We start from the raw sequence: 12,765 nt of genomic DNA, 5'->3' as shown, positions 1-12,765 counted from the left end.
ACTTCTTCACCAGCCTCCTGCTTCCACTCTCTCAACTTTCTGATCCACCCCTACACGGCCACAGATAGCTTCCTAAAATGGACTTTGAGGTTTGTTTTCGTTTGCTTGCTTGTTTGAATTTTCTCATCTTTTTAGAATGTATATTACTTGAATAATTTTTTTTTTTAATCCACGAGTAAGGGTCATCAGTCCTCTTCTCAGCAACTCCTCATTATTCACAGGATAAAGCACAAATCCCTCAGCCAGCACTCAAGGGCTCCTGGAACTGGGCCTCCACTTTCCACCCTCCCTCCTACCCTGAGCCCTCGGCGGCGTGCACTCAGCTCGGCCCTATTGTAATGTCAGCGGTGCAGGTGTACACTCCCAGGCCTTTCTTATACGGTTCTCTTTGCCAGGAATGCTGCCCTGTCTTCTCCACCCATCAAGAGTTTATTTATCTTCCAAGACCAGACCCAATGCTACCTTCTCTCCAACATCTTCCTTGATCACCACTCAATTCCTTTGCTCCTTGCTCTGTGCTCAAATTATTCCATATCACCATTTGCCTTGTATTGCTGTTACTTGTGAATATATGTCTCCATCACCACCACCCCGCCCAAGCTGTCCGATCCAAGGGCCGGGCCAGTTTCTTTTTTGTCTCCATATCCCCAGTAGGGCTTAGCGCAATGCCTGGCTCAACAATCATGTGCTAAAAGGAAACGAAAAGATAATAAGTGAGAGAGAAGGAGAGGGGCTCCGGGAAAATGGGCTGGGTTTATCCAAGGAGGGCTTCCTGAAAGAGGAGGCCTTAAACTATCACCATGAAGAGCAAGACATAGGAGAGAAGGGAGAGAAGAAGGGAGCTGTACTAAATCTGGGGTCAGCCCAAGCAGACTGAAGCAGACCAGGTGGTAATCCTCACAACAAGATCTGCAATTTACTGAGAACCTGTCAGGACCCAAGAACTCTGCTAAATGCTTTGCACGTCTTACCTCACTTAACTCTCTTACGAGGCAGATGCCTTTATGCCCATTTCACTGACAGGCAGATGCATTTGTAAGGCAGAGCAGCTCAGGGAGAGAAGCAAGGGATCTGGACTCAGGGGGAAGTCCAGTGGCTCCCCACTTACCACCAAACTAGCCCCGCTTTTTGACATCCCTCCCCAATCTCACTGCCCTCACCTCCCACCCACTCACTCCAGCCTGGCAGAGTGCACATGCATGCATATGTGTGCACGAACACTCAACTCTCAGCCACAGGTGTGTGGGCCGCCTGGCTCCTCCCCCTTCTCCTCACCCACACCTTCCTAACCCTTGCTTAACACAAGCCTCCTCCCAACTTTACATCCCCGCCCCCATACCCTGTCCTGGTCTGGCTGAGATCAGGAGGAGACATCAGAGCATCTGGAGCTCCAGAACCAGCCAGGATGCGATACCAAATCCCCTTGTTTTACGGCTCAGCTGAGCCAGGGCTGGGCCAAGGCTGGAACCCAGGTGATGCCTTTCTAGTACCCCTGGCAGGCTCTAATATCCAGACCTCTGGTCTTTGTATGTGTCCCAGCACTTCCATCAGAGAGCTCTACAAGGGCAGGAGCAAGTCTCCTCTTCAGCCCCCTCCTCCATCTCCGTTTCTCCCTGCCCTGCCCTGCCCAGCCAGGGCCCAGCTCTGAATGTGAGCCCAATCCACTTTCCAAGGGAGGACTGGGGGGAGTCAGAGCTTAATAACAATAGTTATTGTTCACCGAGTGCTTACTATGATCATGTCCTATGCTGTCTTCACACACATCATCTCCTTTATCGCTCACAACAGCCTGTTATTGTTCTTGTTTTACAGATGAGGAAACCGAGGCTCAGCAAGGTGAAGTCAAGCCGGCACTGCGGGCCTCGCGGCAGGGATGGGGGCCGGGGGGGCGCACCTTCCTCTTGGCGATGCTCCGGAGCAGCTCGGCCTTGCTCCGGAGCAGCCCTTGGCCAGCCAGCTCGCGCTCCTCCTCCACGCGGCTCTCCCGCTCCAGCTGCTGGAACTCCAAGTCTTCAAAGAGCTTTGTCTCAGTCTCCAGGGCTTCTGCCTCCTTGAACGACAGTGACAAAGGGGATCGGGTGGTGCTCACGATACCACTCTGCGCCTGGAAGGCCAGTTCACAGAGGTGAGACTTCTGGGGGCTGGACCCGGGGAAACGGAGGAAGGGACCTGCCCCCACCCCGCCCCCTTTCCTCCGCTCGGCTCTGCCCCTTTGCCGGGCAGCGCTGCCTGCAGTAGCAGAAAGGAGAACCTCCACCCCCCCGACCCCAATCCTTCCCTGTCCCCTCCAAGCCACAACACGGACCCTGTCGTCCGGCAGGTACTGCAGGGCCCAGGCGGTCCCGGCCCACCGCTCCTCTCTTCCGGGCGGGCGGCCCTCGGGGGCGGGGAGGGGGCGGGGGCTGGTGAAACTGACCCTTCTCAGCTGCTCCTGTAACTGTTCCCGCACTGACTCGGGGCAGTTATCGAGCTGCGTCTGGAGCTCGGCGTAGAGCGCCTGGCGGGCCTCCAGGTGCCTCCGTCCCGCGGCCAGCTCCGCCCTCTCCTGGTCGCCGGAGGGGGAGGGGGCGGGCACAGGGGAGAAACAGAACACACACTCCTCAACTCCGGCCCGGGGCAGCGGCGGCGCGGGGCGGGGCGCAGGGAAGGGGGGTGGGGTGCGGGGAAAAGAGAAAGAAGGCGGGGAATGAAAGGAGTTTAACCAGGAGAGGAGAGAGCAAACAGGAGAAAGGGAAATAAGGAGGAAGAGGTGCAGGGTGGGAAAGGCAAAGAGCTGGGGTGTGAGACAGGACTGGAGGTGCAGGCGATGGTGTCACAGGCAGGGGTGTGGGTCCCAGGCAGAAATGTTGGTCTCTTGGAGTCCCTTGAACTAGAAAGGTTTGGGCAAGTCCTAGGAAGAGGCCCTCTGTTTTCTCTCCAAACCAGTCAAAGACAAAGCTGGTTCCACATCACAAACACGGAGCCTCTAGCTGCTGTTCCTCCCCCTCTTCCGCTTCCCAGAGACCAAAATTTAACCCTGGGAAAAGGGTAGAGTTGGTGGGGATTAAATCCAGGGGTTGGGTGTGAATTGGGAGCCGAGGATGTTAAAGCTACAGCCGTGCAGTGGAGGGGACCCCAACCCAGCCCCCTTGGCCTCCCCACCTCCTGCCCAGGGTGGGGGTGGGGTGCTGGCACTGCAGGCTGAACTTCAGTAGGATGAGGGTTGCAATTAGTTCGGCCCGTTGCCATGGTAATAGGAGCCCCAGGAGTGGGTACAGAGAGGAGGTGGATGGCTCTGTCTGGGGCGAGATGACACCTCTGAGGGTGGGAAGGGGGGATGCAGGGAGGAGCTGGTGAGTCACCCCTCCGAAGGACAGGCAGAGGAGAAACTGTGATTACTGATTCCAAAGCCAGAATGGGGCCATGGGCTGGGCGCTGGGGAGGGAAGCTGAGGGAACCTTCCCCACTGCCACCACCACCACCGTGGCCACCACCATCACCACCTCCACCTCAAATAACTGGGCCCAGAGAGAAGGCAAAGTCCATGCCTCCAGGCAATGCCAGGTCAATGAGAAATGAGGTCAGACAGGTTCCTGCTGAAATGCTGAGCTTCACCCTGGAGTCTCTGTGCTGAACCCTGCCTCTGTCCCCCCTCCACCCCACGCCCCCATCCTCATCCAGGAGAGGAGGACCTGATCAGGCCAGTTTCTGAAGTCCAAGCACTTCCCCATGCTTGGACTCAGCCTTTGCAATACCCTATGTTCTGAATGGATCAGGGGTGGGAGTGGGGAGAGACCTACCCCTTCCCACCCTCTGGTTGGAGTATCTGAAATTGGGAAGCCCCAGAGGAGAGCTAGGAAGGGTAGCCACTGTGTGGCAGAGAGCCCCTGTCCGTGCCCTCCCTAGGCCATGCCACCACCACTGGACCTCCTCGTCCCTCCACTCAGGAGGGAAGACAGGTGACGGCTGGAGGACAGCCCGCCTCTCCTCTGTGCAGGAAACTGCAAACAGTCTGTGGAGGCCGCACCCTGGCTTTTCCAAATGAGAGGAGCTCTTTGGACTGAGAGGCTCCTCGGCCAAGCATTTCCCCCAATTTTGTACCCCTCCTGCCAATGCCCCACTGAGCAAAGTGGAGCTGTGCCCCCTGCCCATTCCTTTCTGATCAAAACCCTGGGGTCCCACACCAAGAACGGAAGGAGGCAACATTAGAGGGGAGGGGCCAAGGGCACAGGGGTGCCCGTGGAGTTAGTGCAAAAGCAGGCACGGCTCAGCCCTGCCTGGGTGGCACTGGCAGTTAGGGACATGCAGAGAGCCCAGGACAGTGATTAGAGGGGGCGTTAGTGCAGGCCTGGTTGGTAAGCATGGAGTTAATTTGGCACAGAATTTGGGAGTGTGGTTTTGGGGTCCAGAGCCAAAGCTCCAAAAAACGGGGTGGGAGGGTCACAGAATTGTTAAGAGCTTCAAAACTGAGGGGCCGGAGGAAGACACTCTCAAAAAATCCAGAAGGAGAATTAATTCTTGGAAAAATACTGCCAAGTCCAGAAATAGGTGGCCCCTCTCCACTTCGGAGCTTCTGGCACGTTGTTGGACATCTTGGGCGTGGCTGACACGGCCCCTGTGGGATGGAGCGGCCCCAGCAGGCTGGGACGAAATCTGAAAGGGCCAGGGGCAGGAGCTGGGACCATCTGGGATGGGAGGCTGCAGATCCTGAAGGCTCAAGGGAAACAGAGACCTGAGGGCCATCTCCCAAAGACCACATCCTGAGCACCGGAGCCACGCTTGGAGGCGGATGTCCTCCAGATGCAGACACCCAGACCTGAATCACTCCCCAGCACCAGTGCCTTGGGCCGTGCTCACCGCCCAAGAAGGGGCTTCGGCACTTCCTAGAAGGGGCACGAAGGGCCTAGAATGGCAGGCACCCAGGCACCCAGATGTAGAACAGAGACCCAGGCAGAGGAGACCCCAGACACCAGCCCAGACCCTGGCAGCGCCCTCCAAGCTGGTACTTTCCACGGAGAATAAGGCCCCCTGCCCCTGGAGGAGCCCAGAGACCAGCCGGGCTGCAGGATGAACAATGAGGAAAGAGGTTAGGGGCCCCAGAGAAGGCATCTCTCCTCTTCTCCCAGGCCACAGGCGCCCGGCACTGAGCCAGGCCTGGGGTGGGTTACCTTGTCCCTCTCCTTTTGGATGCCCGTCTCCAAGGTCACCAGCTTCTCCTGCAGCTGGTCCAGCGCCTTCTGCTCCTTCTGCAGCAGCGCGCGCTCTGCTTCCCTCTCCCCCTGCAGCAGTGCCCGCTCCATTTCAGCCTGGAGGCAACAGCAGGGTCCACGTCAAGGCCACTCAAGGCAGCTGGACTCGGGCCACTCTGGGGCCATCACTGTGCCCGGGGAGGAGCCCAGCCAGGGCCCTCGCTCTCACCTCTCGGGCCGACTCCTGCAGCTGCTGCTCCAGCTCCTTCACGCGGACTTTCAGCTGCCCCACGCGCCCCAGCACCTGAGCCCGCTCCTCTTCCAGGGCCAGCACCTCTCCCTGGAGCTTGGCACTAGGTGCATCTTCGTGCTGGAGGGGAGGGGAGCCATCAGCTAGGGGAGCCTCTAGAGCCTTCCAGGATGAGACTACGGAAACGGATCCCCATTTCTCAGGGTGCTTGGAAGGGGCAGCTGGACTGAGATAGGAGGAAGCTCCCCTCCCCGCACAGGGAGCAGTACAGCTTGGCTGAAAGTAACAGACTCACCACCGGGTGCCAGGCCCGGGTGGGGCGCCAAGGAAAGCCAGGTCGTAAAGCATATTTATAGCTTGGGAAACTCATCAACACCTCCCCCTCTTCCTTGCCTCCTCTTTTTTTTTTTGGCCCTGCTACTGGATACAAGGGACCTTAGTTTCCGGAGCAGAGATCGTGGAACCCACACGCCCTGCGCGGAGTCTTAACCAGTGGACTGCCAGGGGAGTCCCGCCTCCTCATTTCTACACCCTGATGTCGGCCCAAACTTCATATACTTCCCCCTCGCTGGGCCTTGGCATCCACCACACACGCGTGCCTCCTCGGCCTGCGGCAGGCCACCCCGTGTCCCACCTCCTGCTGGGTCCCACCTCCTGCTGGGTCCCACCTCCTGCTGGGTCCCACCTCCTGCTGGGTCCCTGCTGGGTCCCACCTCCTGCTGGGTGCTCTCCGTGCTACTGCACTCCTCCTTGAGATTCTCCTCATCCGAGCGCTCCACAGTCTCCCACAGGCGTTGGGTGGCACCTCCAGGCTCCTCGTTGCTCCGCGCAGAGGCCCCAGTGCCCCCCACAAGGCCTCGTGAGGGCCTCCGGCCGGCCAGAGCCAAGGCTGCGGCGGCCTCCCCGATGCTGGGCAGCTCCCCGGCCTCAGGTCCCCCGTCGGCCCGGCTGTACTCGGCGCATAAATTCAGGATGGTCTCCAGGCGCTGTCGTTCCTGGGGAGGGTGGACAGAGCAGGGTGTAAGGGGAGGAGGCTGGGTCCCAGGAGGGCTAGAGCCAGGCATGGTGTCCCGTCAGGAGAGAGGACTAGGACACTAGGGGCTCGGGGTCAGAATCAAGTCAGGAGAGCCCAGAGCCCAAGGTCTGGGGAGGCAGAGGGAAGGAGGGTGGGTGCCCCAGAGGCGGGCAGGAGGAACCGGGCTGTCGTGCCACCTGCCCACGCGGCCAGCCCCTCCCGTCTTCCTGCTTCCTCTCCCTTCTCATTCTGTCCCAGGGTGGGCTTCCTCGTGAACACACAGGGACACACCCAGACGCACCCAGAAACACATGCTGGTAGGCAGGTAAAGAACACAATGAGACACAGATAAACACGCAGGTGTTCATGCTGACATGGATACACGTAGATCCAAAGACACCTGGGCCCACAGAGACACCGCCGCATATCAGCACTGACACACAAAGACACAACACGTACCCCGGGCCTGTATTAACAGGCAGCTGCGCACAAACACACCAGTCCTGACATGCACAAGCGCACACTGGCACGCACGGATAAACACAGTCTAGCACACAGACAGGTGGGCACCGACCCACACAGGCAGGGCCGGGACACAGACCCAGGGGCCCACAGGGACCTGACACAGGTTTACACAAAGATGTGCTTAGCACGTATACACCCTGCCCGAGAGGCCTGGGCCACAGCCCTCCTCATGCCCATCTCAGCTCCAGTCACCCTCTGGCAGCCCCTGGCGCCTTCCCAGCAGGCCGCGCAGCTGCCAGCACTTGAACGCCTGGGCCCAGGTGTCAGTGCCCTGTGGCCCGGCTGCTGCATCCGCCCCCTTCCCACACAGCCCACCCAGATACCTCCCAGGGGCCTAAGAAGGTGAAGGAGGGATAGTACTCCAGACTTGGGGCTTCCCCCAGACTCTCTCTGTGGTCCCTCAACCTCTGGTGTCTCTCACCAGTTTGGCCAGGACCCCCCAGACACTTACCCAGCTTCCCTCCTGCTGCTTACCCAGTTCCATAGCAAGAAAACCAGGAACAGAGTCTCAGCACCCAGGAGGCTGGGCCAGTGCCCCCGCCCCTGCCCCAGGACCAAGATAAGCAGCCCGGTGGAGGTGGGAGGGGCAGGACAGGCAGCCTCCAAGATTTAAAGTGGCAGGTGGGGCAGGTAAGGGCTGGGGAGGCACGTGGCGCGGGGCAGGGGAGGGGGCGGGAAGGCTGAATGGAGTTGAGGGAGGCTGGCCCCACCACTCTGCCTGTGCCAGGTTCACTGACCCCTCTCCAGGATGAGACCCCAGCGGGGGGCAAGCACTCTTGTCCAGGCCAGGCAAAAACAGAAGATACAGTAACTTAGAAGACCGGGGGTCCTGCCTCATCCCTCCCGGACCCAACACAGACACAAGGTCCCACACCCTCACCTCACCCAAAGCTGTCCCAACCTCTTCTGAAAGGGCTCCAGGCAAACCTCCTCAGTTCCGATTCTCCTCCTCAAACCAATCCCAGTGTCCCTGGGCCCCCAGGAACCCCGTTCTTCTGCTCGCAAGGGAAAGAGGGCAGAACCTATTTTCCTGTGCACGTGCTACAGCGTGGACACACCAGCCCGCGCCCCTCAAGCTCCCTGCTCTATCTGGGGAATCCCAGCCCCCACCCAGCTCAGATGCCATCTCCAGGACAGCTGCCCAGAACCACACCCAGCCCCCAAAGGCACCCACATGTGTGCGCATGCACACACACACACACACACACACACACACACACACACACCCCAGCACACAAAATCACTATCACACAGACTGACCTGGATCAGCCAGGGGCTGCCCATCCTGTTCTCTTCTTCTCCCCCTGCCACCCCCATTTCCAGATGATCCAGCATGGGCCAGGATGAGCAGCTCCCACCCATTTATAGAGGCCAAAGAGAAGCAAGAAAGAAGGACCAGAGGCTTTTCTAAAGAATAAGCCTTGGAGAGACAGGAGACGTGGGTTCCAATTCCAGCTCTGCCAGAACTTGCTGTGTGACCTTGCACAAACCCATTCCCCTCTCTGGGCTTCAGCCTTCTAATCATTGAGACCTGCTTCTCAAACTGAGACGTACAAAGCTTCATCATAAACGTGGTATGTTTTCCTAGAGCTTCACTGTGTTCAGGTACATAATGTGAAACTTCTTTTATACATGAAAACAAACACTGTGTTATGGAATAAATGCAAAGTGAGCATGAATTTGAAATAAGGCCTTAGAGACGTCAAAGAAAGTTCTTGTTCAGGGCACCAGAGCCTTGAGATACTGGTCACTACGGTGTATCCCGGAAGTGGAGAAGCTTGGGAAGCCCAGGCCCTGTCCACGGGCCCCTCCCTCCCTGCCAGCTGGCCCGCCCACACCCTGGCAGAGCCCCTGTCATGGATGCCAGTAGCCTCCCTGGCATCCGCTCACCAGCCTCTCCATCTCCTGCTCCCGAAGCCGCTCTTGGCGCTGCCGCCGGTGGTACTCCAGGAGGTCATCCTCGTTGTCACTGATCTCTGTGATGCTATTTTTCCGCTCCCGAGTGACAGGCACCCGCAAGTCCCCGCTGGAGAGCTTCCTCTGGGCACGGGGGCTCTGGTGGGGTGAAGCCCCAGTCAACGAGCCCAGACTATAAGCCGGGCTCAGCCTGCCACTGAAGCTGCCCTTGCGGGGTGCCAGGGACTCCCCTAGTGTGGGTGAGGGGCTCCGTGTCCTACGGCCCCGCGCCCCCAGCGTCACAGAGAAGTCCTCTGGTGAAGCCCCATGGGCTGCCCAGCGCCGGGGTCGGGGACTCTCTGCCACTTCCCTGGTTAGTTTGGGATCTGGGGTGGTCCGGGCGGGCATGGGGGAGAGAGCCCTTCGGGACAGAGATGGGCTCAAGGGAGGCAGTTCTCTCATACTGTCCAGGCCCCGCCGGCCTAGGCGGGGGCTCTCGGGAGGTTGCAGGGTGCGGGTAGTGGATCCATCGGAAAATGTTCGGCCCACCAGCTGGCGTGAGGGGCTGGTTGTCAACACCCGCTCAGTGCCCGGCAGCTCCCGGAAAGGGCTGGGAGGGCGGTCCTGGAGCGTGCCAATCTTGTTTCGAGGAGCAGGGACTGGTGGCTGGAACTTGGGGCTGCCAGGAATGCTGGTGGGTTGGCCACGGGCACCGGAAGCCTGGTATTCACTCAGGCCAATCGCCACCAGGGGCAACTGCCCCCCCGCCCGGGGGCTCTCGGTGGCTCTGCAGGCCACTGCCAAGACAGTGGCTGCAGGGCTGTCTGTCCGCAGACCTCGGAGGCCAGGGCTGGGCGGCCTCTCGTGACCCCCCTTCCTGCCCAGCCGGGGGCTCTCAGAGGGGCGAGCACCACTGGGTCGGGACTGTGAGGGCTGCAGGGCCAAATGGTAGCTAGAGGACCGGGCAGGCACCAGGGGGGGCATGGAAGGGGCTGGCTCCTGCCCACTGGGGGAGTGGCTGGCACAGCTCCCACTGCTGGCTGGTGAGGAGAGCGGAGAGAAGGCTGGAGAGGTGTTCTCATAGCTGGAGCCCACGGACATGGCGCCAGGGCTGGTCGGGGGGGACAGCAGGTAGCGGCCACCATTGGCCATCAGTGACAGTGGGGAAGTGGCGGCAGGCTTCTTGCCAGCAGCTCCAGGCTCCTCGAGCACCAGTGAGTCCATGATCTCCTGCAGGTCCTTCTCAATAGAGCTCACCAGGGAACTGTGGCTGCCACAGGCTGAGGGTCCCTGGGTTGCAGGCTGTGGGGTGTGGTTCCCGTTCACCAAGCTTTGTGATTCTGCTGAAGGAAAACGCAAAGAGGCCTCAGGACCTGGTCGGCGTCTCCTAGGCCCTAGGGAGCTGCATATGCACAAGAGCGAGCACTCCCACGTCCTGCCAGCAGAACAGGGCTAGAAAGGCTCTGGAGAAGCAGCCAGGAGATCTGGGTCCCAGCGCCAGCTCCGCCACTAACCTGCTGTGCAACTTCCCCAAGTCACTTGCCCTTGGTTTTGCCGTCTGTGAAGGAAGAGGGCTCTCCTGGCTCTGACATTTTATGACTTAGGACAGAGTCGGCAACACGGCCAGGCACTCACCCTAAGACTAGGTTCCTCCCTGCCTTGATTTCCTCAACCTCCTCAAGCTCCACTTCAGGAAGGGCAGGTGGACCTTCTGCAAAGGGCATGGGGGCACGCTGGGGAGCGGGCCAGAAGTTCTGGGGAGGAGGTGGTCCCAGTCCAATAGGACATCAGGGCCTCCCAACACAGCAGCCGAGACCCAGGAAAACACACACACAGATCCTCCAGGGCTGGGCGAGGGGTGTGTGCAGCACCACTTTATCCAGTCAGAGGCAAGGGAGGGGCCTGGCCCTAAAGGCCAGTTCCTGGAAGCCAGGCTGGGCAGCAGCTAGGTGCAGCTCAGTGCCTCCAATTAGCCCGTTAAACCATGCCAGCAAGAGCCTGCCTTTGCCCTGCCCCAGCCCTTGTCAACCAACCAGGTGTCTCTGAAACCACTGCCCCAAACAGCTGAGGGAGTGGCGTGACAAGGCCAGGGTGGGAGCAGGGTAAAGCTATCCAGGGAGTGGACTGGGAACCCAAGCTTCTGAGCCTCCAAGGGCCTAGAAAGGAGAAGAAAAAGGCTTTGCAAGACTGAGTCTGGGTCCAAAATTATGGGGACTGTGTGGGACCAAAGGCAGAGGGGTTGCCGTGGATACTGGTGATCCCAGGACCACCCATCTTTCCTCAAATCCCCAAGTGATCCATTGAAGCCACTGATGCCACCCTGCTAGGTGCACCTGACACACATGTCCACCTGTCCCAGTAGCACGCTGACACCTGTCATCCTACAGCCATCTGAATACCCGTGCAAAGTCTGGGGTGGCAGGCCTATAGGCAGCCTCCTGATCTGCACCCAGCCCCCTAGGCAGCTGGGCTGAGGGGGGCTGTGCTGGCTCCCTGGGACAATCACCCAACTCTCCTCTGGGGATCAATAATTCACACACAAACTGCAGCTGCTCCACTGAGACATCAGCTGGCATGGCCTGGCCTGGGGGTGGGGCAGGGCCCAAAGACATGATCACAAGCAGGTGGGACCCCCCCCTCCCTGCCCCAGAGCTTACAGCAGCTCAATTGGATGCTTCCTTCTGCCCCCACAGGCCACCCTCAAGGGTGAGGCTCCCTGGTAGTGACATAAGAGGGTCAGGGTCCCAGACACCAAGGTGGCACCTTCCAGGGCAGTGGGACACAGGCCGGCACAGCCCCCCATCCCTCAGGCACATGATTCCCCAATTCCAGCCAAGCAGCACTTCTTGGATCTCTTCCAGTGGTCAGACTGCCTGGCACTCTCCACCAGTGGCCCATGGCAGGTGGCAGCAAGCCCAGATCATGGGTGTTGTCCTGCCCTGACACTGCAAGTGCGGCTGGAGTGGGCAAGGAGGAGGACTGTCCACGGGGTGCCGCCAAACTAGCCACGTGCCCCAAGTGGGTACCTACCCGGGCCAGGACTGTAGGGGGGTCCAGGGGCCCGGCCCCCTGCCGGAATCATGCTCTTCATCCACTTGGCTTCAGCCGGGTGGTTAAAGCGGAGGAAGGTGGACTGACCCAGGCACAACATGCAGCCTGCAGAGAAACCAAACGCTCGGAAGGGCAGGCAGAGCTGAGGCAGCCCTCACCCCGCAGCACCAGCGGGCTCAGCCCAGGCTCCGAAGAGTCATCCCCACCTGCATGCAGCGGCATCCACTGGCTCCACACCCGACTCCCCCCGTGCCGGAGGCCCCAGCCCAGCTCCACAGCACAGGGCCGAGGGGAAAGAGCTCTGGTTTGTAAGTCCTAGTCCTACATTTCCTTCATACTACCTGTGAGATCTTCAGGTAAAGTCACTTCACCTCCTTGAGTCTAGTTCTCTCATCAGAAAAATGAGGACAAAACCACTGACCTTGCAGAGTTAGAAAGACAGTGCATGCCAGTGCTCTGTAAGCAGAGAAGGCTCTCCAGAGAACAGACACCCATGTGCCTCCCATCAAGATCCACCTATCTGCCACCTGGGTGGAAGGGTCAGTTTGAGAGGCAGCAACTTCCAGGATCACAAAAAAGCTCTGAGACAGGGGACAGGGAGACACCATGGATCGGTCAGATGCCCCTTCGGGGACCAGAATTCGCTTCCTTAAGAGAGCTGCCCCCCTTTCTGACAGCCAGGAGCGACCGCTACCCTCCTTCTCTCTGTCAAAGCGCTCTCTGGCCTGACATCGTCCTGCTCCTTGGTCTCCCCTGGAAGGCAGCCAAGCCTAGGCCAGTGGGCCCAGCCTCAACCAAGCACATTCCCAGGCAGTAGACACAAGCCCAGTCCTGCCCAGGAAGTGTGAGTGCATGGAGGG

The 12,765-nt window shown here is 59.5% G+C and overlaps 1 protein-coding gene across 21 annotated transcripts in view; it reads right to left on the bottom strand.

The window, feature by feature from the left end:
* Window positions 1–12,765, bottom strand: part of PHLDB1 (pleckstrin homology like domain family B member 1) — a 45,562-nt gene that overhangs the window by 18,761 nt on the left and 14,036 nt on the right. For 12 of the 21 annotated variants that reach the window (XM_060160508.1, XM_060160507.1, XM_060160504.1 and 9 more), the window contains 7 exons: window positions 11,885–12,010; window positions 8,849–10,197; window positions 6,132–6,413; window positions 5,398–5,538; window positions 5,148–5,285; window positions 2,417–2,545; window positions 1,895–2,050 (listed from right to left, as the gene is read on the bottom strand). In XM_060160508.1, the coding sequence (XP_060016491.1) occupies window positions 1,895–2,050; window positions 2,417–2,545; window positions 5,148–5,285; window positions 5,398–5,538; window positions 6,132–6,413; window positions 8,849–10,197; window positions 11,885–12,010 (2,321 nt within the window). The remainder of the gene's footprint in view (window positions 1–1,894; window positions 2,051–2,416; window positions 2,546–5,147; window positions 5,286–5,397; window positions 5,539–6,131; window positions 6,414–8,848; window positions 10,198–11,884; window positions 12,011–12,765) is intronic. The other 9 variants (XM_060160511.1, XM_060160519.1, XM_060160522.1 and 6 more) reach the window with 4 other exon arrangements.

This window comes from Lagenorhynchus albirostris, chromosome 9 (genome assembly GCF_949774975.1).
Source record: "Lagenorhynchus albirostris chromosome 9, mLagAlb1.1, whole genome shotgun sequence".
Taxonomy (NCBI): Eukaryota; Metazoa; Chordata; class Mammalia; order Artiodactyla; family Delphinidae; genus Lagenorhynchus; species Lagenorhynchus albirostris.
The sequence above is the reverse complement of the archived record's forward strand: the minus strand, read 5'-3'. Positions and strand labels throughout refer to the sequence as shown.